Source organism: Lampetra fluviatilis, chromosome 12, assembly GCF_964198595.1.
Source record: "Lampetra fluviatilis chromosome 12, kcLamFluv1.1, whole genome shotgun sequence".
In the NCBI taxonomy this organism is placed as follows: Eukaryota; Metazoa; Chordata; class Hyperoartia; order Petromyzontiformes; family Petromyzontidae; genus Lampetra; species Lampetra fluviatilis.
The window spans coordinates 12,417,157-12,444,810 of record NC_136286.1 but is presented as its reverse complement, the minus strand read 5'-3'; the positions used below and the strand labels follow the sequence as shown (position 1 = coordinate 12,444,810).

The window sequence follows — 27,654 nt, the reverse complement described above, 5'->3', positions numbered from 1 at the left end:
GCTACACCCATTTCAAACCTTCTAAAACAGTCTGCCTCAGCAGCAGACCATGCTTTCCCACCTGATGATGGACGCTTGTGTTGCGCCCGAAACGTCGTGATTTATTTTATTTTCTACCCACGTGACTTTACCGAAAGAACCAAAGAGTATGGATCCCTGCAGTCACGAAAGCTTCAAATCAACATTTGTAGAGAATCTGTTCGTCATGTGTTGAACGTCGGACTCGGACCGCATCTCAAGACGCCGTACAGACGGCGACACGTCGATGGGGCTGAGAAGGGAGGAGGGTTGCCTCCTTGCTTTGTTGCATGACAATAATCCGAAAGGCAACAGTGAGCATGGAGATAACGATGTGGCGAAGGGAGCTCAATAAAAGACGCTTTCACAGCCAAGACAATCAGTCACTTGTGGCGGAGGAGAGACGGAGGGGTTGGGGCCGGATCTCGATCTAGACTCGAACATGGGAATTTCCACTGGAGAAGGCGACCCCACCCCCCCCGGCCCCCCGCCCCCCCGTGGTAATTACCTCTCACTGACTGCGGCTTTCAGTGCTCAAGTAATTACGTGGTTCGGATGTTGTGGTGGGGCCAGATGCGCCTCGCGCTGACGTCAATGGCCGCATCACAACGTGACGCGTGTGACCGTTTTAAACGCCGCAAAAAATCACGTGAAATTTTTTTTTTTTAAAGATAATAAGTTCGCGCATTACACCACGCACGATCGCTTTCGCAGTCTCGTGCGTCAAGACTCTTATATTCGTATTTGTTCGAGCGTCCGATCACACATCGACGCATTAAGACTTACATGTTCTCGAATGACCCCCCCCCATCACCAACCACGATTATTAGAATTGGGTCGTAAAGCCCTTCACGAGCACAATTATTTTCCAGCTAGCTCCATTTACCTTTGACCCCAAAAATCATTGTTGTTGCTGCTGCTGCTGCGTGATTGCGGTGCTGTTTCACACGAAATGACATTGGTGTCTTTGAAACTCGCTCGCAAGTTCCGATCTTTCTCCGTCCCCACATCCCCCCTCCCCACCGCAACCACCACCACAACCACCGCCACCACCACAACCACAGACCCACACGCCCCCACGCCTCGGGCACTGCAGCCAAAGCGAGACGGACTCAACCCAAAGCCAATCCGGCACCGCACGGGCACGGTGATGGCTCTTTGTTGGAAACTATTTGCGTAGCGCGTCAGCTCGTAAAGGGAAAACAACGATAATAAGGCGTGCTCTCTGTTATTTAACCCCGGGTTTTGTTTTAATTTGATAGCTTGCTTACAGAGGCGACGCGGGATTGTAAACTGGAAATGCGCACACGCTGCGCGCTGTTAATTCCTCTCTCTCTCTCTTCGGATGGCTCAACTTCGCTGTCCTTAATTCGCACAATTAATGCGCTTCCTTACACACACCATCGCGTAATGACGGAGCGTGTGTTCACGCGCCGGGTGGCTCTGCGCTTATTTTCTTTTTAGGAGCTAATAATTGGGCCCGCGTGTTACGTGCGCCTGTCCTACGGGGTGCCCAGGGACGAACGTGTGTGAGCGAGCTCGGGGACTCTTTTTTTTATTCATTTTCCTTTATCTTTTTTTTTACAACCGCGACTTCTTCGGACGACGGATAATGTGGAGCGACTGAGCGCAGCGCGGAGATTGACGCTGTAACAGCAGCAGCGGTGAGCGCGCACTCGCCGCTTTGCGCATAGCGCCTGCTGCTGCTGCTGCCGCCGCTACTGCTGCCTGTGTCTGTTGTGACGGGGCGGGAGGGGAGTGGAGGAGGAGCAGGAGGAGGAAGAGTGGTGGTGGTGTGGGGAGGCAAACCCCGAAACCGTCAAGCTCCTCATTGATCCGCGGACCCCAACACTGACGGGCGCTGAAAGCGCGTTTCCCCTCTCCGCCCTCTTTCTGTCTCTCTCTCTCCCTCTCCGTACTCTCTTCCATCTCTCATTGCCTCTTGGCTGTCTCTCCTGGATCTCTGGGCAGAAGAGCGCAATTCTTGGTTCATGCGCGCTCTTCTGGCCGCGCCGAATGCGTCATTAGAACACGGCGCAAAGTGTAAGGGGCAGGGCGGCAAGACAAACACAAGAGCGCCAGCAGCACGCAAGTGAGAACGGGTGTAAAGTGACAGAGGAAGAGAGAGAGAGGAGAGAGAGAGAGTGATAAAGGAGGAACGTGAAGCCCCCCGTTGAAGGAAGACGAGAATCGCAGGGAAGGGAGAGTCGCCGGACGTATCACGCGTCGGGGAGTCTGGAGGAGCGCGGAGGGGGGCCCCCCAATCGGACCATGGACGGCTGCAGGCGCAGCGTCAGCCCAGCACCGAGTCGCGCCATCGCTGCGCTTCTCGCCGTTCACCGCAGCGCTGGAATTAACGAAAAGGGGCCGACGTCCATTTGCAGCCACTAGAATTACTTTGAGCTCTTCGCCAACTGGGAGCTGACCGTGAGCGCGTCGCCTCCTCCGCTGCCTCCTCCTCCTGCTCCACCTGCGAGAAGATGGATTTCATTTGCGCCATCGCCATGATCGTGCTGGGAGCCACGCTTCCTCTGGCAGCAGGTGAGCAAGCGACGAGCGATGCGCAACAATCGCGGGCAGCGCAAAGTTCGCGCCTCTTGGCCCCTGACCGATGTCGATGATGCCCATAGATTGGGTTCGCGTGATGGTGAACGTGAATCGCCCGTCCAAAGAACGCGATTCCCTTATGAATGAATGTCGTATTTTTTAAAAGATGTTAGTCAGCAAACGTTTATTTTTGGCTTAAAGGGAGCGTGCTACGTGGCACATACAACAGTGGACTGTAGCACAGATATGCGCGTGTTTTTATTTTTAAACGACTTTTTAAAAATACGGAAATTAAAATAATAAGAAATAGGTGTTAAGGCACACGTAACGCACGCCAGTCTGGTAGAGTGTTTACAAATAAACAAACACGGCTTTGACAGACGTGGATCGCACCCGCAAAAACCTCTGTTGCGCATATCATCGATGCCACACTCGCAGAGAAAGAAAGCAGCAGCAGCAGCTTCTCGGGCGGAGGAAGGGGGACACGGGGCTACGATTCTCCACGCGTGCGATGTGCGTGTAGAATGGTAGCCCGGTGTTTTAGGGGGCAATGCTGCCCCGACAAAGCCTTTGCCTTGCTTGTAAGATCGTGATGGGGGTGGGTTTTTTTTTCTTCTTCTTTCTTCCACCCGTTCTCCATCGGAGAATGTTTTATTCATGAACTCGTCGTGAGATATCGCTTTTGAAACCAAACTGTAAAAAAAAGAAATCCGGTAGGATCAAGGCTACTCGACGACGGCTTTGAAACCGCGTGAATGCATCTACGGGAGGCGCACCGATGTCATTCGACCACACAGATGCGTGCGCAACGCAGCAGGGGGACACTTTTAGCGGAAGAAGTATAGGAAATGCCTCTCCGAAAACACTCCCGTGATGGGAATCGCTAATTGCACGACCAAGTGGCGTTATTGTGCAGCTCGTTAGACAATTGGCGTCGTGTCTAAATTACCCGCTGATGTATTTAACGCAAAGCCCAGACAGCAGCCGGCGAGAAAAAGCAACCCGCGCCGCGGAGACAGCACATCTTCCCCCACGGCGACCCATCGGCGGGATCCTTGACATGCGCTCGACGAAAATACAACGAGCGCGCTAAAGGGCCCGATCGAGGGATGTTGTTAGCGAGCACCTATTTTGGCTCGCAACATCGCAACAGGCGATGTGTCCAGATTCCGCGGCCAACCTTCATCGTTCCCCAGTGATGCTGCTGTCGCTGCTGCCGCTGCTGCTGCTGCTGCCGAAGCGCACCCGGCACTCATCGAAGGCTGAGTGGACCTGGGAGAGGCCCTGTACAGATTCAAGTACCACGTGCAGCTGATGATGCTGAGCAAGTTCAGTAATTAAGGCCGACAATGTAGAGCTTTCACGGACCCGTTGGGACAAGTGATGTCAGCGGGCACTTATTTAAGGCCGATCCCGGCTTACGAGGGGGGTGGTGAGGCCAGAATCCCACCGGGCCGTCTTTGTCTTCCCAGCGCCGACGTTTACGCACCACACAAAGTATTCACTTAAGGCTGAGTCGACCAGGTGCAGGCCAAGGACCGATGCAGATATTCGTCACGTGGGCCGTGTGCGGGTGTTTAACTCTGGTGACCAGGTTATTAATGCAGGGCCACTAACTACTACAGGGACAAAGATCCCCCGTATAGCCTTAACAGACGGCTGGGGCAAGTGCTGTTAGCGAGCACATGAAAGGGTAACGGCACACGAAGGGGTGGATGGCCAGGACCACGCCCGGCCGCCTTTGTCTCCCCAGTGGCGATGTTTGTTTACCAATCACACCAGGTACTCATTTGAGGCTGAGTCGACCTAGGGGAAAGCGCACGACCGGTTCACATATTCGTCACCGATGTTGGCCGTGAGCGGTAATGGAAGTCGTGTTCGTTGCGCAGCGCCACTAACCGCTCCACACACTCACGCACTTACACACTCACACACTCACACACAATCACGCACACTGACACACACACACTCACACACTCTCACTCACACACACTCACGCACTTACACACACACAATCACGCACACTGACACACCCTCACTCACACACACTCATACACACACACTAACACACTCACACACACACACACTCATACACACACTCACACACTCCCACTCACACACACACTCACACATACTCTCACGCACACTCACTCACACTTACACACACTTACACACACTCACACACACTCACACACACTCACTCACACTCACATACTCACACTCACTCACACACACTCACACTCACTCACACTCACTCACTCACACACACACACTCCCACACTCACACACTCACACGCGTTCACAGACAGCTACTTCGCCGCCTCTGGCTCTGCCGCGACCGCCTGGAGATCATCCGGCGGCGGCGTTGGCGGCGTCGGGGCCGCCGCGGTGGTGAAGACCGCCGCGGGGGCCCTGCCCGCCCTGCGCGGGGCCAGCCACGCCTCGGGCTCGGCGGCCCACACGACCCCTCGGGTGGACTGCGTCAAGGGCAACGAGCTGTGCACCGCCGACCTCAAGTGCAGCAGCACGCTGCGCACGCTGCGTCAGTGCCTGGCGGGCAGCGGCGAGATGCTGCTGGGTCCGGACGCGCGCAACGAGTGCGTGAGCGCGGCCGAGGCGCTCCAAGCGGGACCCCTCTCCGACTGCCGCTGTCGCCGTGGGATGAAGAAAGAGAAGCACTGCCTGCGCATCTACTGGAGCATCCACCAGGGATTCGTGCAAGGTGGGGGATGGCGCGCGGGCTCCCCATCACCACCCCCCAGCGTGTGCGGAGAGAGACAGAGACGCGCGCGTGGCTGCGTGGGTGCTCCTGTGTGGCATGTGTCTGTGTGTGTCTCTAAGTGCGGGGGGGGGGGTGTATGGGTTAGCGCTACGCTGCGCTACGAACCCGGCGACCAGAATTCGATTCCCGCGCTCACGGACAACACCGGTGACGATTATCCAAGCCGCTCCTGGGTCTCCCCTAGGTCGACTCAGCCTCAAATGAGTGCCTGGTGTGATGGATGCGTAAACATCGCCACGAGGGAGACAAAGGCGGCCGGGTGTGGTGCTGGTCACCCACCTCCATGTGTGCCATTCTGGCCTTCATAGGTGCTCGCTAACATCGCTTGCCCCAACAGTCTGTGAACGACTATACGGGGAATCTTTATCCTTCTGTGTGTGTTCAAACTCCGCACAATTATGGCGCTCTAATTTTTTTTCAAGGACACCTTGGGGATAATGTCGACTCATATCCATGGTGCTCCATTCCTTGTTTTAACTACTGCGACTTCTTCAAAGAGACGCCTGAGACATACGCTCAAAGATGTAAAGAGATGCGTTATTCTTGATGCGTTCTTATTATATTTCGATTTAAAGCTTTCGTGACTGCAGGGATTCATCTTCTTGGTTCTTTCGACGCTGTCTTCCCGACAGACCTGTTCTTCACCTGAGGACGGCTGCTTGCGTTGTGGCCGAAACGTCGTGAGAATTGCGTTTTATTATGTTTTATTTTTATTCTTTTATTACTTCCCTTCTACGTGACTTTACCGAAAGAACCAAGAAGGTGTTCTTATTATATTGAGATTTGTGGCAATCCGCCCTGTGGACTTGGGAGCCTGAAGAGACCCGGGCCGACAGCAGTCACGTGTCGCGCGCGCGTGCCTCCTGTAGTCTAGGGGATTCCCTCCTCGAGCCCTTGATCTATCCGCTGCTGAATGAAGGCTTCGTCATGCTTCCTCGGTCATGTGAGAGGGGCTGTTTGGACATACTTCAGCACGCTGGCCATTGCGGGCTTGGTGAATTCTTGGGTACGGGGGGAGCAGGGATTTGTTTTGCCGTGGCCGAGAAATGAAACCGAGGTCACGCTGAGTTCAGAGCGACAGCCGGCGAACCACTGCGCCACCGCTCCAGGGGTTCCTCACCAGTGGCAAAACCAGTCGTGTCGGTCCGCGTGCAAGTACACGCGCGGAGCCCAGCGAGCGAGCGAGTGATTGCCGTGCATGCTGTCGTCGTGGTTAATTCCTCAGTTGGGAGCGGTAGCGTAGCGGTTAGCGCGCTGCGCCACTAACGCGGCTACCTGAGTTCGAACCACGCTCACGACCAACACCGGTGACGATTATCTCAAACGATTATCTCAAACGATTATCTCAAACGATTATCTCAAGCGATTATCTCAAACGATTATCTCAAACGGTCCTCGGCGTCCGCGAGGTTGACCAAGCCTCAGATGAGTACCTGGCGCGATGTCTAAACGTCGTCACGAGGGAGACAAAGGCGGCCGGTGGTGATTGCTGGTCACCCACAAACCCCTCGGGGTGCCGTGTCGGCCTTCATACGTGCTACTCGCTAACAGCACTTGGCCCAAGAGTCTGTTAAGGCTATACGGGGGGGGGGTCTTTGTCTTTGTAATTCATTCGCAGTGTCTTCCTAGCATCCACGCTAAATGGAATCGCTGCGTTGCTGTCCCCCGTTTAACGGCGCATTTCTCATCCGTGTGTGTCTCGCTCGCACCTCTTACCCCTGCCGCACCGGGACATTAACCATAGGGCCCTCCACCAATCAGCGTGGAAACGGCGATAAAGCAACGGCACTGTTGGTCACGTGCATGCATAAAAGTCCCGAGGTTTGCCACAATTAATGACCCACGTCCAATAATACTGGGATACGCGGCGGTCATTCGCTCAGGCGCGTCCAGTCCATCTCGGGCTCGTCGGTAGCTCCCGGAGCCCTGCAAACTCCACCGTGATGCACGCGCGCGCGCGGCCCGCACGACCCCACAGAAAACGATGTCAACAACGCGGCCGGCACGCCGCTCGCTTCTTTACATTCGCTTGTCTTTGTTATTGAGCTTTATTGAAAGGCACGGGGAGGGAGGGAGGGTTGGTTGCGGTCTCGCACACGCGCATGTGGACGATTCGCGCTGGATGATGAATGTGGCCTCTCTCGCTCTCTCGCTCTCTCTCTCTCCCCCGCGCCCTCCGAACGACGCCAGGCGCATGTTGCGCCACGGCCTCGGAGGCGATTGTCACATTTCCTTTTCAACTAATTGTGGTGTAAATAGCAAAGCGCACTTGGCCCTGGCTCAGTACCCCCCCCCCCCGCGCGCGCCACGTGTAACGTGCAACTCCAGTGTCCTCCCTCGTTTGTGCATTGGTCACTCCCATAATTGTCTGCGTTTGGGGCACTTGTGGTCGTCGAGAGAGCGAGCGCCTTCACAATTCACGCACGGGGAGACGGACGCTACTGGATTAGTGTAATCGTCAGCATCATTAGCAGCAGCAGTAGTGGCCATGATCAATCCACTGCTGGATTAAACCCTCCCCATGCCATAACCACCACCACCACCACTCAACGACCGTCTATTTAGATTGCATTATCTGTGGACTTTTTTCTTCCAAATGAAATTCCAATACTTTTTTCGGCCCTCCGGAGTGGAGAAACTGTGACAACTTGGAAACAGTTTTGAAACGCCAGGATGTTACCCTGATGGTGCTTTCAAGAATAAATTAGCTAAATTCGTGGGCCACTCGCTGCAGTGGCTGAAAACCCATTCCGCATTCGAGAGCACGGTGCTGCAAATCAACATTCATATTACACGCGCCCCGCCGGTGTTTCGATTGATCATGGCTTGGCCTCCTGCTGCTTTTTTGTTGTCATTCCCCCGCGCCTCCGATTATTACGGTTGGCTACGTACGGTGCGAAAGAAGTTCAACATACGTACCTTGGATTTATTATCGCACCTGCATTCCGCCTATAGTATTCGGACGCTCGTTATCCATCGAGGGCAGTGCAGAATGTGTATATTTTTTTTACGCTTGGGTAAGGTCAGGGAACTCAAATTGCTCTCGCGACGTCGGCTCGCAGATGCGATAATCAAATATTAGCCCGTGTAACGGTGATGGTTAACCAGGGCATGCCGAGGCGTGAGCTCCCTACACATGCCCATTGAAAGGGAGAGAAGCCGCCCAAATAAAATAATGGACCCAATTACTTTGTAAGGTACAACTCGTAAAAGTGAATATGCTTTACAGCTACGCAGGAACCGCAGAGCACCCTTGTGGTGGTGGCGGTGGTGGTGGTGACGATGGTGGTGGTGACGGTGGTGGTGGTGACGGTGGTGGTGGTGACGGTGGTGGTGGTGGCGGTGGTGGTGGTGACGGTGGTTGTGGTGACGGTGGTGGTGGTGGCGGTGGTGGTGGTGACGGTGGTGGTGGTGACGGTGGTGGTGGTGGTGACGATGGTGGTGGTGGCGGTGGTGGTGGTGGTGACGGTGGTGGTGGTGGCGGTGGTGGTGGTGACGGTGGTGGTGGTGACGGTGGTGGTGACGGTGGTGGTGGTGGCGGTGGTGGTGGTGACGGTGGTGGTGACGTTGGTGGTGACGGTGGTGGTGGTGACGATGAGGGATGTGACTACTGGGGAGGAGGAGGAGGAGCAGCGCGGGATTCGTTGTTGGTAAACAAAAATCAATAACTTGAAACGTGACCTATTATCAATGTCCCACCAAATTCATATTTTGAAAACAAAGGCCACTGGCAATGTCTGGTGGCAGTTGATGATAAGTGTCCCCCCCCCCGCACCCACCCACCGCCTGTGTCCCGCGTGCACGAGGGACACGTGCCGACGACCTTCACTGCGTGTTCCTGCGTCGTCAGACAGTCACTCGGGTCCTTGCGAGCGGGTGGGTGGGTGGGGGGTGGTGGTGGTGGTGATGGTGTTGGTGGGGAGCGGTGGGTGTAGTGGTTAGCGCTACGCTGCGCTACGAAACCTGCCGACCCGAGTTCGATTTCCGCTCAACGGCCAAGCCCGCTGACGATTATCTGAACGAGTCCTGGGCCTCCCCTAGGTAGACTCAGCCTCAAATAAGTGCCTGGTGCGGTGTGTAAACATCGCCACTGGGGAGACAAAGGCGGTTGGGCGTGGTGCTGGCCACCCACCCCCTCGTGTGCCGTTCCGGCCTTCATAGGTGCTCGCTAACAGTCTGTACAGGCTATACGGGGGATATTTGTCTTTGTTGGTGGTGGTGGAGGCTTTTTTTGAGAATGAGCCCCAGGCACAAAGCGAGCCCCCCACATCAAGGGGGTGGGGGGTGGGGTGGTGTCACACGAGACCATTTACCATCGCTTTGCAATGCGCCCCCCACCCCTCCGGGCTGCAACAACTCCTGTAACGAACGTTTTGGATTTCTGCCGTGCCGTGCCATGTCTTGTGCACGTGCCAATGACAAAAGACTCATAAAACATCCCCTCGCCCCCCCCCCTCTCGTTGTTTTTGTTAGCCGACATTACCTTGTTAGGTGGGGCGGGAGGAGGGGCCAGTGCCACACTAAATGTGAAATTGTAGCTGTTCGCTCTGCGTCTCCATCAGCCATGCGAAAGAAAGAGGGGGCCAAAGTGTTTGTAGGCGAGCCCCCCTATTTAGGGCAAAACGGCGCACGAGACGAGGAGCTGGTTTCCCCAGCCCTAAGCACCGGCCGCCTTTGTCTCCCCAGTGCTGATGTTTACACATCGCACTAGGTACTAATTTTAGGCTGAGTCGACCTAGGGGAGGCCCGGGACCGGTTCAGATAATCGTCACTGTGGTGTTGGCCGTGAGCGGGAATTGAACTCGGGTCGCTGGGTTCATAGCGCAGCGCGCTAACCGCTACACCACCGCTCCCCACCACACAGACACACACAGAGACACACACACACACGCGCGAGCACCCACATACGGAGCGATATCATCATGAAAGTCAACATGTAGCATATACGGTCTACATGTCCCCGATGACGCGTTCGTTCCGCGGTGCCGAGCGAGTGCTTCAAAAACGCCACGTTTCTATGGCACGGGTTCCGTATTGCCATACATGGTGTGCTGACGCTCTACGCTGATGTATGAAATTGTTTGCGTGTGTGCGTTGTGTGTCCCCGGGTCTCGCTTCTGGCTGTTTGACAGCAGCAGCAAATATCGCGGAAAAGGAGGGGGGGCGATGCGCGTGTACCGAGCGCGTATTGTTGCTGTTGTGTTTGCGCCGAATTAATTTCAGTCGCCAAGGGTGTTGCAATCTCCTCGTGTGTTGATTTTGTTGTTGTTGTTGGCAGGTGATCACATCTACGGGAGCTCCCCTTACGAGCCCGTCACGTACCGTCTGCAGGCACTAGCGGCAGGTAAGCACTGAAAGGGACCCCCCCCCCCTGCTCCGTACAAAATTACCGGCGCAGAAAACGGTGGACTCGGTCCAAAACTGGCAATCGCATCCAAACGGCCCTTTAATAGATAATATAGCTGGCCTTCGTGTAAGCACAGTGACACACAGATGCGATAGTGCAGCATATGAGCACAGTGCTAATTAACAATATGTGAGTTTAGTCCATCATCATCAACATCATCATCATCATCCGTGGTAAATCCACTGCTGGATGAATGCTTACTTCCCAAGCTGTTGCCATCGTGCACGCTCCTCCAATGTGACACGTGGCTACCTCTTCACCCCATCTCCTGGGTGGATGGCGTCCCGAATGCGTTCCACTGCTTGCCTGCAACTTGAAGCAGCAGCTCTTGAATGCCTTCTGGCCTCTTTGGCGTCAGCTTCATCGCACGACTACCTGGGGACATCTGCAGTCGTGCCTGGATTCAGAATCCAAGACCTTCAAATGCAATGCATTGGCCCAGGCTCAATAACAACAAATGTAATTAAAAAATGTAGTTGATCCCACAATTTTAAAAGGGGCTCAAAATCTAAATATTTATTTTTGAATGTTCTACTGATTAACAGAAACTTCGACGGTATTGCTTTTTTTTCTACGTTAACATTATATCCCTTGTAGAACACCATTAGAATTTATATCAGTCCATCACTCACTCCGGTATTCACCTAATAGCTAAAATGTGGTTTCTGAGCAATGCTAATGTCGTATGAACAGTACTGACACAATAGTGAAATTCCACATTCCAATAACAGGGACCAGTGTTTCCCACGTAACGACCACATGTTGACTTCCCACAAAGTGGTACTCACTTCATCAACTCCACAGCTATAAAGGAATGACTCGACCCCTGACCTAAACGAGACTCCTAAAACGGTAAAGGCGTAGTCCTGCAATAGCCCGCTCATGCCACTGCTATCGGATGGAGCCTTCACTGGAAAGAGCCCCTCTCGAGAGTATTTTGGCCTACTCTTCCACACTGACCAGACATTTGGGAAGGGATGGCAGTACCCACACTTTACCCCACACACCCCGTTGATTCACTTTGGTGCACCTAATTATACTGCCCGGTGAACAGAGGCGGCTGGTGGCGTTTTAAGAAATGTGCACCATTATTTAAAACTGCCACGCAGCGTACATTGTAGCGGCTATCCCCTGGGATACCCAGAAGAATGAACAGTATACATCAAAACAACGTGCAGTATACATGGACACATGAGCACATCAGAGAGTATATACATTTGTAGCGGGGCTATCGACAGTTGCCCAGGAAACTTTTTTCAGTTGGACAAGTAACTCGTAGAAGACCTCTCTCATCGCACGGATAAGTTTATCTTACTTTCCATTTCAAGCACGCGCGTAACCCATCGCGCGCATCTGTTCTTTACATCGGCGCCATGAGAAAATAAAAATGGAATTCACGTTTTGCCAGGCTCATGGCACGCTCCAACAATAAACGTCACTAAGACCGACGTTGCAGGTCGTACGCCTCCTTAATTACAGGCTGCAGTTGAAATTTCACGGGGTTGGCCGTTCTCTCTCTATTTTTTTAAAGGGGTGGGGTAAGGCGGAGAGGGGGGTTCTATAAAGAATTGTGTTCGTAGGAAAATATTCTTTTAACGTTTTCATTCTTTTCATAAAGTTTCTTTCCCACCCACCCTCTGCCAATTTTCTTTTCCACAAATGCAGCAGCATTTTAGATTGTATTATGCAACAACTTAGAATTTAATTAAATGTTCATGTTTAGCAAACTTTTACTCTCAAATTCCCTGAATGTCGCACCGATATAATGGGGAAATGTATTACGCTAATTTATTAAAATCGGATTATACCATTGCGAAATATATTTTAGCAAGCAGACGCCGTACAGCACCCTGCCACGCACATCATGCACATCATGCCTATTTGACCACTTCTTGCCGTATCCAAGCCAAGTAACCGCTTGCTTCCACGTCGCCCTGCAATGTCTTGCTAACGCCACTGGTAGCCTCTGCGGCTGGCACTAGAAGGGGCCCTAGAGAACCGCTCTAGAGAGGGTACTTGGCCTACTCTTCCACGGGTGTGTGAGTACTCACACTTTACCCACAACACCACGTGACCTGCCGATTGACGAACAACTGTCGTGTACTCCACATGTTGGTGCTGAGCTGGGCAGAGGCGGTGCTGGGGTGGATTCAATAAACTTGACCCATTGTTTCAACCGCCACGCCAGGAGATCGAAGCAAAGACCTCTGAATTGCAAAGCCTGTTGTGTGCTAACCATTAACAGCATCAACTAATTGATATACAACTATGAATACAAAAAACCCACCAACACTCCCCCGACTCCCCTTGTATCCATTAACATTGTACATGAATATTTACACCGCTAGCATAGTGAGCTTCTGCGACGCGTGGTGTCACAGAGAAGGAACGGGTGGAGACAGACGTGGGCCCCCGAATCTATACACGAGGGCAGCAAAAGCAGCCTCTTTGGCAGATTCCACCTCCAAGGAGCCGTTTTCTTGCAGCTGCTTCCAAAGCCGCCTGTTGGTAGCAATTGGTAGTGCGAGTACGCGCTTGCGTTGGGCCACCTGTGATGCGTTGTTGGGCCACCTGAAACGAGTTGGGCCACGTGTAATGCGAGTGATTGAAAGCTCAAAGGGATTCATATCAAACAAATGCTGTTTCCATCCTAAATTACCCTAGGAAGTGCGGGAGCTGGATGTCTTTCACTCATTTAGCCATGGATAAACAGCAGTTATGACCGCCGTGTGTATATATGGCAAATGACCTTCAGATTTTTCCAAATCGTAAACTACGTTAAGGCCAAGTTGGTCTTAGGGACCGCCCATTAATGACGTCACGCGATTTTGGACGATTTTTTACCCCCCCTCCCCCATCGTCACACGGCGTCACAAAAAGTCAGACCCCCCCCCCTCAAATATGACGTCACAAAGCTCTGCCCCTCCCCCAAAACAAATTAAACATTTATTAAAAAGTCTATTTAATTAAATAGAACGTGTTGTCTATATATATTTAAAGTTGCGCATTTTGATGTGACGTCACATTTCTCAACCCCCCCCCCCCCTCGTCAAACATCGTCACAAATGTCTGACCCCCCCCCACCCAGGTGCGTGACGTCATTTATGGACGGCCCCTTAGCAGACCACCCACTGTGCCATCTTCAACTGGGATTAAATTATGCTTTTGATATTCCGAATGAATGTTGCATTTGAAAGGCAAAATAATAATTATTTTATATTGTGATACATAATTGAAATGTACCACTGTCGCAACAGCATTGCAAATTATTATGATTGCTGATAGGTATTCAGCCTCAATGCTCAGTCACCACACAGGTTTACTTACTACCTGGAAGCTTCCTGCCTGTGTGCTTAGGGTACATATGGGGGTTAACTTAAGTCAATAACACAATCCAATGCTTAATAAAACATCTTGTAAAATGGGAGATATAGATGAAGATTGTGAGCATGAATACATGTGAATCATCACAAAGAAAATAGACGCTACATTGAACTGTCATTTGAAGCATTTTGTATTTGCATGAAACAAACTCATTAATAATATCTTCGTGCATAACACATGTGAATACAAATTAGATGGAACATTAATCCTGTAAATCACGTTATTTTTATGTTCCAAATGAAACATTAATGTTTCTGCTATTACGTGAACAATATCCGTATTAAAAAAAAACTTGGCTTATGTACATTGTAACACTAATGATGTGAGTACTCTTTTTACATAGGCACATTCCACACGCCTATATAACATGTGCATTGTATTTTATTAAATTTGGAGAGCTTCATTTTCAAACAACGCAGCTCAGTAGTGCAGTGGTTCGAGTGCGCAGCCGGTAATCAGGAGGTTATGAGTTTGAATCCTGATCACCGTCGATTCAGTCTTTCTGCTCTTTCATTCCACTAAACTTGACTAAAGCTAACAACACGAGTCCCACTTGTGAGAAGCCAACATTGGTAACCCTGGGGATAGCCTCGCCTCCACTAGCGGAATGCGGTATTTCCTCCCCCTGGCACAAGTCTTTAAACAGGAGATAAGCACCACTGTGACTTGACCTTTGTGACCTTATCGTAAAGGTAAAGGTGCAGCGCTGCAATTGCTCACTCACGCCACTGTTGGCAGAATGGTCTTTCACCCGAGGGAGCTCTAGAGAGTTCCCTCGATAGGGGATGTGGCCTTAGTCTTCCATGCTGGCCACGTCTTGGAGGTACCCACATTTTACCCCACCTCTCGCGATCTGCGGAGCGAATAACCGCAGCTTTACCCATTTAAATTGCTGGGTGGACAGGGGCACGGGGTACTGGTTAGGGGGTATTTATGAAAAACTCACACCAATGTCAAAACCGCCACGCTTGGGAGGCCCAATCGAACCGGCCACCTCTGCGCCTGCAAGTCCAGCGCGCGCGCGCAAACCTTCGCACGCGCGCGACCGCCGCTCCGCTCGCCCGCCAGCCCCGAGGCCTAACGGACGCGACCACTCCCGCCGCAGGGCCCCCGGCCGTCCCGACGTCGGGCAACGCGTGCCTGGCGGCGGCCAAAGCGTGCAACCTGGAGGAGGCATGCTCGCGCTTCAAGAACGAGTACGTGAAGACGTGCACCCCCAAGGGCGACGTGTGCCGCCGGCGCGAGTGCCACCAGGCCCTGCGGCAGTTCTTCGAGCGCGTGCCGGCCAACTCGACGCACGGGATGCTCTTCTGCCCGTGCGCCGAGTTCGCGTGCACCGAGCGGCGGCGGAAGACCATCGTGCCCGCGTGCTCCTACGAGGAGCCCGAACGGGCCAACTGCCTGAGCCTCAACAACAAGTGCAAAAGCAACTACATATGCAGGCGAGTCACGCGGCGGGTCGTGTGTGTTGTGTGTGCGCGCGGTACCCATGGGGAGCGGTGGAGTGTGTATGCGTGTATGTTGAACTTCTTTAGCGCCGTACGTTGCCAACCGTGCTAATCGGAGGTGCGGGGGAAGGACAACAAACTAAACGCAAAAGGCAGTTTTAAAGAAATGAGATTTCTATTTAGATTTAAAAGTACGTAGTTCCGGTGGCTTCCAAATAGCGGAAGAAAAAGCGTTCCAGACGGCCGCAGAAGTGCATCCGAATGCGTGCAATCCGGTGGCCGTCTTTGTTCAATATCTAGCCAAAAGCCGCTGCGAGGATGAGTTCGCGTGATGGTTTATATTCCTTGAAGAGATTAGCAAGGATTAGTGGTTAGCGCGCCGCGCTTAGAAAACTGGCAGCTCGAGTTCGCTCACGGGCCAACGCCAGTGATGATTATCTGAATCGCTCGTTGGCCTCCCCTAGGTCAGCCTCAAATGAGTAGCTAGTGGCGGTGTGTCAACATCACCACCGGGGAGGCAAAGGCGGCCGGGCGCGGTGCTGGCCACCCATCCCCTCGTGTGCTGTGCCGGCCTTCATAGGTGCTTGCTAACAGCACTTATCCCAGATTTGAAGCATTCGTGACTGCAAGGATTCATATTCTTAGTTTTTTTCGGTAAAGTCACGTAGATAAAAAATTTTAATTAATAAAAGTCAAATAAAAATAAAATAAAAATCACGACGTTTCGGAGACAACACAAGCTTCCACCTGAAGACGGAAGCTTGTGTTGCCTCCGAAACGTCGTGATTTTTATTTTACTTTTATTAATTTTCATTTTTTACCTACGTGACTTTACCGAAAAAACCTAAGAATAGCACTTGTCCCAACAGTCTGTTAAGGCTACGGGTGGGGGGGGGGACGGCTTGACCGTTTGAGACTTGCAGGGGCGGTGGCGATTTAGAACGCGAGTCCCAACGGCTGCAGGGCCGGCAGACTGTCTCACCTCTAGGTGAGCGTAGGCGCCCAAGAGCAATGCGCTTGTGTTTTGTCTCCGGAGTCAAAAACCTCGCGTAATGAGTCATATTTATTCGTTGGGGGAAGAGGGGGAATCTGCTGAAAAAGGCATACATTTACATGTAAATAGACGACTGTCGCCCTTTACCAAACAACTGACAAAATTGTGATTTAACAAATTTTTGTCTAATTATCCCTCATCAGTTCACTGCCATATGCTTCTTGCCTGCCTGAATTTGTATAATTTGTGTCACTTTGCTGCGATGAATGCATTCACTGAAGAGTGTTCGAGTTCACAGAACGGTAATTGGTTATCAGAACACTTGTTTATTCGCAATTTCCTTTTTTTGCATTTTAGTTCAAGAGAATGCTCCGATTCTAATTGTGTAGGAAGATGACTGCTCATTGAGGCGTTTTAGTTGATGTAGACTAAGTATTCTGCACAGTTAGTATCGTGCATCCAGCTAAGCCTGCAGAATTCGACAATGAAAATATTGACTACAACAGGTATCCGTGTTAAGCATTCATGCTGGGATAAATGACCCTTTACGTTGCAGCGAAAGGTCAGCGAGGCGCGTATTATCTCAGGACAGACAGAAAGGGGGGAAAAAAAGCAGACGCGAGGTTGGTTGAGGTTACAATGGTGAGATATGCATAGAATTTCGTATTCAAATAATACGACCTTTAGAAAAGGTGAGCCGTCGCAGGACTTATACAAATATCGTAGCACGTGACTCACAACACAACGCGTGTACCCTTTTGTGGGAAAACTATCGATCACTCAATTGACTGTACCACCAGAGGAGGCGACTTGCATCTCCGTTTCTTTTTGAAGCCAGCATGAACGGCCAGAAACATTGGGGCATCAGGACGAGAGAGAGGGGAGGGGGGTGCGATGGGTCTCTTGACTCTCCACCATTTCCGAGGAGAATACAATATTGATAAATTCTGGCATCGCGTTTGTGTTATTTTATTTTCGTTCTTTGTTTGGCTACTTGTTATCGTCTCCCGCTTCCCTCTCCCTCTAAAGATTATTTAGATTATTTTGCTGCTATAAACTTTCACAGGATAGGCCACTTCGAAAGGCTTATCATTCGTGATGGCCTGGCCGCTTCAGAAAAAGGAGCCAATAGCTGATTGGGCCTTACCTAGTAAAATATAAATAGTTTCGTTTAATATGTAATGGTTTTTTTTTTGAGCGATTTCCTCATTTTCCTATACTTTGCACTCCGATAGTGTTTTTGTACCGTTTGTTGTTGTAACGTTCTGACCACGTGTCCCTACTGGACATGTGAAACACATTCCTGCGGAGGGAGCTGGTAGGAATGTTGGGTTGCTCGGTCAATGGCCAGGGTCTACGGCGGCGTGGTGTATTCCGCAAATATGCCCGACTGTGAGGGCGGGCACAAGCCGGCATCAGTAGGTTAAACGTTGAGTTTTATAAGGGCACCACGGGGTGACCAGCCGCTCCCCACCCAGCCCCACCCCTCCCAACCCCCCACCCAGCCCCACCCTCTCCACCCAGCACCTCCCCACCCTCCCCACCCAGCCCCTCTCCACCCTCCCCACCCAGCCCCACCCTCCCCACCCAGCCCCTCCCCATCCTCCACTCCCCACCCAACCCCTCCTTCCCCACCCAGCCCCTCCCTGCACGACGGACGGACACAATAATCCCCTGTGGGCTGGTGTAATTGCCTATTTTCCCCCTGGCCTGCAAATCTACTGCTCCCCCACGGTGGTGGTAGGGCAGTGGGCCCCAAGTGCTTCCCGTCGATGCCCTCCCGACTTCAGGACATATTGCTCCGGACTGTCATCCGTGTCTTTGGGTTCTTGAATAATAATGATGATGAATAATAATAAAAGTCTAATAAAAAACAATAAACTGTAGTTGGCAGAGACCCGCTGGAACATCTGGCATGGCTGTTGCAGCGTGCGCACTCAAAATAAACCTCGTCCTTATATTTGTTTCATTATTCCTGAAATCTATTTAAAACTATAATGTCCGGAAATACACTGCTGTTTTAGAGATGATTTTGGTAATCGAGGTATACTATATATATAAAACCCTAGAACAAGTCTGCATGTGTGAAAATGACCAAATACGTATATAATCTTCTCAAAAATAAATTACTAAATGCATTGCTAACAATGCTCAACTTGTGACGTTCAGGACACGAGCCAAAGCGTAAATGGCGCGCGCAGATTAAAAGGACTGCGAGATAAAAAAAAATGTATAAAAGTGTGTAGAATAGGTATGAAGTGCAGCCTTGAACTCGCCGCTCGATCCCACGGTGGAGGAAGATCTTCCCCCTTGTAGGTGAGCACAGATTAGCCGCTCATTGGCGAGCTGGGAGCACCCACACCTTACCCCCCCCACCGCACGCGGCCCGTCGGTCGACTGTGGTGCCACCCATTGAGTTTAACTTTTCGTTTACGCTGCTTGCGAGACAGGAGGCGAAACGGGGGCTCTGATGAACTTTGACATCGGCTTCAAATGCCGCGCCAGGAGATTGCAAAGTCCTGCGCGCACACCGTTAGCATCCCTGCGAAGTATTATTATTATTATTACACGTTGACATTTTGTGAAGCGATTCCGAGCAAAGGATATTGACGGAGCTGTTCAATAAATAAAGTGTATAAATAAAGGAGCGCGTGGACCCTTCCTGCATTAGAGTACTTCGCCGCTGCGTTCGTTTTCTTCCTGCGAAAATGCAACGTCGTCATACAATCTGCATTCGTAATGAGCGTGCACTCTTCCCACATCGTTAAGCCGACACCCCGTTTACGCTGCGGCAGGGCCTAATGGTTTCGTTTTAATTCATTTATTTATTAAAAAGGGGTCACTCGGGGTCGCCTGCTGCGGTGTGTCCATGCTAAGGGCCTTACAATACAGAGCCGGATTATCCTAGTAGCAAAAGTATCTAGTAGCTACGGGCCCCGCACTTTAAAGGGCCCCGCGCCAAATGCTTTCAAGCTATCAATTCCGGTTCGGTGATTCCGCACTTGCTCTACTCCTATAGTACTATACCGCCTTCAACTTTTATGAACGACTGAGTGTTTACGGTTAGCGATTTGTCGTATTATCTGGCTGTATAGCAAATAAAAAAAATTAAAATCACTTTGCTATGCAAGTAAAAAAATGTGTTTTAATATTTATGTTTTTTTTATTTAGGGCCCCTTTATAACATATGCTAAAGGCCCCCGCACTACCTTAATCCGGCACTGATACAATAGTGTTGTGTTTTTTACAGTCCTTCCTCGCTTCGTCTAAGAAGGTTGTTTGGTAATTATATATATATAAATAAAACGTTGGCTTTTACAAGATTATTGTCTCCACATCAATCACACGATGGCTGTGTGAATCAAAACAAGACTGGCAGCGGCTGCAACTCCTCTCGGCGGGTCGCCATACGATCTTCCCGTTGGAGCTTAATTTCGAAGTTAAAATATACTTTTTCGTGCGATCACGGCACGAGCAGAGATCGTCACGCTGATCACAGCAGCCGCTGCTGCGTTTTAATTTACGCCGCCCGATGTCAATCATGGAAACGGAAACCCGCCGGCAGGCATCGCCGTACGGAGTGAACGATTTGATTGTTGAGCTTCGTATTAGCATTCTCAACTTAGAGGGGCAGGCTCTGCCATAAAAAGAAAACATATATTTGGTGATCTGCTTCCCATGCCACTGCTGGGACCCACACAAGTGGCTAAAATTGGCCGGGGTCGGTTGTCCATTTACGTAACACACTGCACTCGGAGCAGTAATAAAAGCCACGTGCAGTGGGTTACTGCCGAAGACCCAAGGCTTCTTGACCCCATGCGACAAGATTAACCCATCACCCAAACAGGGTTAAATCTCGTTTTCCATGCACTCTGAAGCCATTGCTCTCAACCCAGTTACTAATGACGGCTCCGAACCACGTAAAAGAAAAATGTGGTTTTACATTTAATGCATTTTCACTGTGATGTAATTGCTTCACAGCAGAAAGCTACAAACCGTAGTGCAGTGGTTAGTATACCGTGAGTTGAACTGGACTACTATTGTTAGATGTCTGCCCATGGCTAGTATCAGTGGTGACATCTAAACGAGTCCGAGGCTTCCCCCTTCACCACCCTAAACTAAACTATTTTCCAGAAGCGACCTGGCCCCAAATGATAGCTCAACCAAGTGGCCTATCACGTGGGAATATATAGCAGCCAAACGCTCTAAACGCGTGCTGATTCTAAACGTGGAGGGGAAAAACCGGTGGACCCGGAGAAAAATCCACGCGACCACGGGGAGAGAGAGAGAGAGACATGCAAACTCCAAATATGCAGTAGGCGTCGTCGGGGTCGGCACTGAACCCACGACCTCCTGTGTACCAGGCGAGGTAGTTAACACCGTGGCACCCGCCCTGAGCAGCGTGTAGACGCGCAGCAGTCACACAGCCGCCGTGTGCGACACAGCGTGGGGAAGATCTCTATCCAGCAATGGATTGACGATCGCCTGTAAATTGTTAAATTACTATTTTCAGATTTATTACCGGGGTCGCCCTTGCAAAAGAGGCAATGCTTCATGTGCCTCAATCGGTTTTATTTAATCTCTCGGTTGATGAAAAAAAACGAAAGGGGACGGCAGAGATACGTGCATACCACCCGTCTGCGTGGCTAAAGGAGCTGCCTCTTTGGCTATGGTAAACGAGGTATGACAGGGACATTTTAAGTGGCCCTGTTGCCATCTCGCTTTGTGGTTATTACCTCATTTTATGGGAGGCGTTGTAAAATACTGAAAAATACATCCGTCTGTTCCTTCAATGCAGTCCGTGCGTTTTTGTATATTTATTTTTGTATATTTATATGCGCTCACGCTGGGAGGACATTTTATCCATAAGAGGTTTTTTTGGGTTAGATCGCGTAAATATATACATTTGTCGTTAAAACCCGCCACCACCCCACACAGCCAACTAGTAAGGGTTGTCACGTAAACAGAACGTGCCAATTCGTCACTAGTACAGCACACCGGTGTGTTGGAGAGCCAAGCCACAACATTTACAATCTGAGCACGACGTTTCGCCAGTAATTACAACTAGCTTCATCATTCCGACAGCTCTGTTTCTTCACCTGAGGACGGCTGCTTGCGTTGTGGCCGAAACGTCGTGAGAATTTTATTTTATTATGTTTTATTTGTATTATTGTATTATTTCCCTTCTACGTGACTTTACCGAAAGAACAAAGAATAAGAAGTCTTACTGTTTCGTTCCTTATATAAAGGCGTAGATGCGTTGACCACCCTTCTGCGCTCTTGTACAATGTGGGGGTAGGGGGGGAATTACTGAGTCAACGTACATTCTGCATGTGCATTATGCGAGCCCTTTGAGCTTGTCCTTCCTGTCTATTGTGTTTATTAAAATAGCGCTACCAACGGTAATCCCTATTGAAGTGCGCTGCCCTTTGTAGGCATACATTTAAATAATGTATTATTTGATCATTCGCTTCCACGCAGCACTAAGACGGTAGCTATCCGAATGGTTAAAGTTATTTTGATTTATTTCAATTTCGATAGATTCTCTAATTAGTCTTGGCCAGTAGTAGCTAGTTTTGCACAAAACTTCAACATTATCAAAATCAATTGAGTGTGTCCTTGTTGGCACGCGTGTTCTGCTACTGCTGACAGTTGCATTTGGGAGAATTTAATATTTCTCTGTTATTCTTTTAGTCTCGATGCTGATCATTCGTAATGGGAAGTGTTTTTTTTAGGGAGGCGGGTGGGGGATTGGTAGGCATTTTAAAACGCAGAGATGTCAGCCATAATGGATTTAATTTTTAATTTTTATTTCGTACTTTTCAAGAGCAAACAAAAAGCGTTGACGTCAGACCGGATCGTGAGCCGTCCGTGCGATATCCTTTGGCGTTCACTGCGTGGGGATGTCGCCGTCCCTCTTTGTATCTCGCAACTTGCTGGAGCAACGTGCAACACGTGCCCCTCTCCTCATCGCGTCTCCGGGAGCCTTTGGTCGGGCAGCTTTTACCGAATATCTGAACTGGTCCTGGGCATTCCCTAGGTCGATTCAGCCTCAAATGAGTCACTGGTGCGGATGTGTAAACATCGCCACGATGGAGACAAAGGCGGCCGCCGGGCGTGGTGCTGGCCACCCGGCCCTACGTGTACACTGCCGGCTTTCATAGATGCTCGCGAACAGCACTTGCTCCAAAAGTCTGTTGAGCCAAAACAGGGGGATCTTTGTCTTTGCCTTGCACAATGTAATGGCCCGCCATCGGGATAAGTCCGTAGGGATGAATATTTCTGATTTCTAATCACTGGACATGCAAGCAAGCATGCACCACGTCACCTAGCATGAGCCGGACATCATTGCTTTGCTTGCCTGCGCTCCACAGCATGAACACAGCAGCAGCAAATCGCTGCTCACACTCACTCACTCACACATTCACTTAGCGATTCACTCACACACTCATTGACCCACTCACTCACTCAGGCACTCACTCACCCACTCACCCACCGACTCACTCACTCACACACTCACTTAGCGATTCACTCACACAATCATTGACCCACTCACTCACTCTCTCACTCACACACACACTCACCCACCGACTCACTCACATACTCACTTAGCGATTCACTCACTCATTGACCCACTCACTCACTCAGGCACTCACTCACCCACTCACCAACCGACTCACTCACACACTCACTTAGCGATTCACTCACACACTCATTGACCCATTCACTCACTCAGGCACTCACTCACCCACTCACCCACCGACTCACTCTCTCACTCACACACACACGCAGTCACCCACCGATTCACTCACCCACCCACTCGCCCACCCACCCACCCACACGTGCACCAACGAGTGCCTACTTTGTGAGAATGATCTGCAACGACTGGAAACAACGCAGCGTGTGCAATGTTCCAAAACAACGTTTTGAGTCAATACGCAGCCGTGGCATTGGCGATCACCCAGCTCGCTTTGACGACGCATAACAGCAGCCACCACGTGAACTCCAGCTTCCTCATCAAGCATCCCTTTAACGCTGTACACGTAGCGACAACAACACAACTATTGCGCCTCAATAGCCGGGGACAATTCATTTGCATACGCGAACTATTTGACGCACCGCTGTAATACGCAAAGCCTATCGCATGCTCCAGGAGTCGATGATCGCTTGGCTACTTAAGAAACGGCTGATCGAGTCGAGGTGTATTTTATTATTCTATTGCATTTTCGATCTTATTCACTGCGAGCGAGTGCTAAGCACTGGAGCATTGTTGAATTTTAAATTGCAACTCCCCCCCCCCACGTCCCATTTACATGGAATACGTTTGCTCTGAACATGAGAATCAGAGGATATTGCACTTTACTGGCTATGATGCTGGTATTCACACCATGCGGCCCAGTTTCATGTCAACACACATTGAGAACGTGTATAATTGTTGTGTGCATTTAGGGTACATATGTCCGCATTCAGTAAGCGCACACTCGTTTGTGTACCCGATATAAGCCCAGTAGGAGGAGAGATGCCTGAATGTTTCCTATTTGACCGGTAATTTCATTACCAGAAGCACTATGCACGTTCTAAAGGGGACTTTAAAGACATTTACAGAATTTGGAAAAAGTAGGCCACTGTGTGGCGATGCCATAGTTTTTACATCTTAAAATTAAGCGTCTGCAAATACATTTCCCCCAAAAAATAATGGTCCACAATTTAACTAAAGCAGTGGCACAGTGAACCCAGCGAGTGGAGTTTGATTCCTGGATATGGCTGACATTGGTAGCGAGTGGTATCTGACCAGCGTGGTGAAGTATAGTCAACCCCCCCCCCTCCCCCATAGTCAATCCAGGATGGAGGAGACCTTCTTCCCACACTGGATTGAGAAAGGGCTGTTCAATCGTTATATTATTAGCTACCCATGTATCCATTTTAAAATCAGACAATAACTAGTTCAGTAATGTGCACGTTTTTTTCTTCTATTTTCACAACGAAGCTCATTAAAGCCATTTGTGACCGTGCATTCTACATATTCTGCACGTGCGTGTGGAGCTGGACCTTGCTCTAATGCACGGAGAGACAAAGTGTTTTTCATTAGCCCGTGAGACGGCCAGAAGCCCGTGTTAGCGCGATTGCGCGCGTCCATTCATTCGTGCCACGTGTGCGTTCACACACGCAGACTCCTCGCTCGGGCCGACAGCAACGGCGCTGGATTTAATTTGCTTTATGCCAGACTGACTTTAATAAGACTCCCTTGTCCACGGCTTCGTCTCGAGATACAGCGTTACACGTGCAGCATGGTTGAACCTCAAATTTTATGGCATTCGTCTCTGTCGCTGGGTCAGCGTTTCGTTCGCTTAACAAACGGGAAGGCGGCTCGTTTCATTGGCGGCTGTGAATGGGCAATTTGGGAAGTGTATAAAGATGGTTCATTGCATTAACTGGTTTAACAATGATCCATCGTAATAATGGCTTTGTATTGTGCCATTAGTCAATTGCGTTATGCATGTGCTTTTAAAACCAATTACGGTAATTGTATAAATGTAACTGCACAAGAGTGAGGTAATAGCACAAATATGGATCGGCCTTCATCCAATTGTGGATAGAGAATGGCCTCTGTGCATTCGCAACAGTTTCTGGGACCGGATCGTGAAGGCGTGCGTACCAACAAGGTAGGCCGATTTTGTCCTTAGTTTTACATTCATATTTACAATGGCAAATACAAAAATGCAATTACAAATACCCCAATTATGCATGTACAAGTTTGCTGGACTCTTTATAGCCTGGTCCCAGTGTCTTTCGTTTTATGCTCCTGGCCTTGATCTGTAGTTTCGTGTCTGCAATGTAAAATAATTGCAGCACTTTAGTAGGTTATACACATATATGCCGTGTAAAAATCAATTCCATCAGTAATCCGCATTGTCAATGTGTCCACACGTTATGCATACGCTTGAAATTGTTTCGGTAACATCGTCGGTACGCCTTGCACAGAGGGAAGGTTTACATGATCCAAACTTTGTCTTCGACATTTGCCCAACAAGTCTCCGCTGAGTTGTCGTTTTTGGCACGCGCCTAAAGCACACCGCTGGAGGTTAATGCGAATCACCGCTTAACCTGCTGCTTTGTGGCATTCACAACAATCGGCCAGTGAGCCGTCAAGGATTGCATTTCTTTGCCCTGCTCGTAGACATCATCATCCGCATCTCCGGTCCGTACACGGTTGGCTACGTACGGCGCGAAAGATGTTCAACATACATAGAGAGATCACTCGATAGCCGGCAATAATCCTGAACAGTTTTTTGTTTACATTTCAATGAGGCCGTATTTATTTCTTCTTGTCATATTCATCACCGTTGTCATCCCACTGAACATACTGTAACACATCAAACTGCCACGAAGCACATCCAATGTTTGTGCCAAGCAGCTAACATCATTGGTCACTGTATTTATTCTACTTAATTGTACTCCTGTTTCCAATCTTCTGTTCTTGAGATAACAGAGACAGGCCTTTCAAGTTAACAGAGCATTTTTAACTGATGAAAGCATATTGTCTTCCCATTTGATGGCTTCCTCGTGCATGAATACACAACCAAACGGGTGTAAAGTGTGTCTCTTGATATAGCTATACTGGAGACATGATTGCGTACATGTGTTTGTAGTCTGCTGTTTCATTTACCTCTGCTGATGTGGATATTTATTTTCAGAATTATCTCACGGTGTATGCTCACTTGCAGTAACGCCTGCTTAACACATCAAAGGGAAGTATTTGTTTGCAATCTCATGGCTCCATTTCCATTATACAATATAGCCTAAAAAAGATAATTGGACAGATTTGCATTGTTGATAACCCGTTTATTTTCACGTGTGTGTGTGTGTGTGGAATTGTGCTCAATTCTACGTTTCACTAACACTGCTGAAAAGTTTGAACCTGTGGCCAAAGTAATTGTTCGTACACGTGGATAAACATGGCTAAAACGGCACTCACCCTGCATCTCTGTAACAGGTGTGTGAGCTGTAACAGGTGTGTGTGAGATGCACACCGAATGTGCCGCCTCTTCAATGCCCTTTACGTGCCAAGCAGACTCTCTCCCCGCCGCTGCCGCAACTTGGATGACATCCACTGCGCCACAGATTTGTCAAAATGTAAATGAAGATAAAGAGTCTTGAAAAAAAAACACACAATGGTATTCAACTCGTCGGGAAAAATGAAGGTGAATCCAGTCTCTGCCCTCCCATGAAACATAGCAAGCCTGTGAAAGGACACATGGACCAAACGAGGAAATATATAATCTAAGTAATGTATATATAAAATAACTACTTTTATTTATAAAGTTAAAAAGTGCAACTGTGCTTGTGTATGTCCACCCATTTTTGTCAATACACCGCTGGATGAGGTCCTCCCCCAAAATATTGCCAGTTTTAGCGTTATTTACGGTAAAGTCACATAGGTGAAAAAATGAAATTAAAATTAATAAAATTAAAATAATCACAATCACGACGTTTCAGAGGCAACATAAGTCTCCGTCATCAGGTGGGACCGTCACAGCCAGATTTGATGTATCACTTGCTGTATCACTTGATACAGCAAATCTGGCTGTGACAGTGCATACATTATCAGAGTTATGTTTTTTGTTTGCATTTCGACTGCAGGTATTGTGGTCAATGCAAACATGACTCCTTGTAAGAAAAAGGTGTCAGTTTTGTTGCCAGAAAAAAGTGTAAAAAAACAATTATCATATTTTGTTACTGGCAAATGAGGTTCCAATGGTTGTTTTATTTATGTACACGATCTGACAAACCAGTCGAACTTATAATGCGGAACATTCGTGCCCGCTCTCCCCGCTGCCCCCTTGCATGGACACAGCGAGATCCCGGTCGTCGGCAGCAGTGAGCCATTGAGCGCTGTTTGACTTCCACCCGCCGTCATTGGGTGGAGGGCAATATCGTAAGCTTAGTCTACCTCGGGACTCGTGTGACCTGGCAAATGAAATTGGGCCGGAGGTGTGAACTGCGGCACGATGGACCGGAATTACTTTAAACAGCTCAAACATGCCTTTTGGTCTCATCGCAGTTATCTCCACCC

The 27,654-nt window shown here is 49.8% G+C and overlaps 1 protein-coding gene across 2 annotated transcripts in view; it reads left to right on the top strand.

The window, feature by feature from the left end:
- Positions 1–1,778: 1,778 nt before the first annotated feature.
- LOC144935193 (GDNF family receptor alpha-4-like) overlaps positions 1,779–27,654 on the top strand; it is a 50,328-nt gene continuing 24,452 nt past the window's right edge. The window contains exons 1-4 of one of the 2 annotated variants that reach the window (XM_078861678.1): positions 1,779–2,559; positions 4,871–5,287; positions 10,626–10,691; positions 15,244–15,580. In XM_078861678.1, the coding sequence (XP_078717804.1) occupies positions 2,499–2,559; positions 4,871–5,287; positions 10,626–10,691; positions 15,244–15,580 (881 nt within the window). In that variant the 5' untranslated portion in view covers positions 1,779–2,498. The remainder of the gene's footprint in view (positions 2,560–4,870; positions 5,288–10,625; positions 10,692–15,243; positions 15,581–27,654) is intronic. The other variant, XM_078861677.1, reaches the window with a different exon arrangement.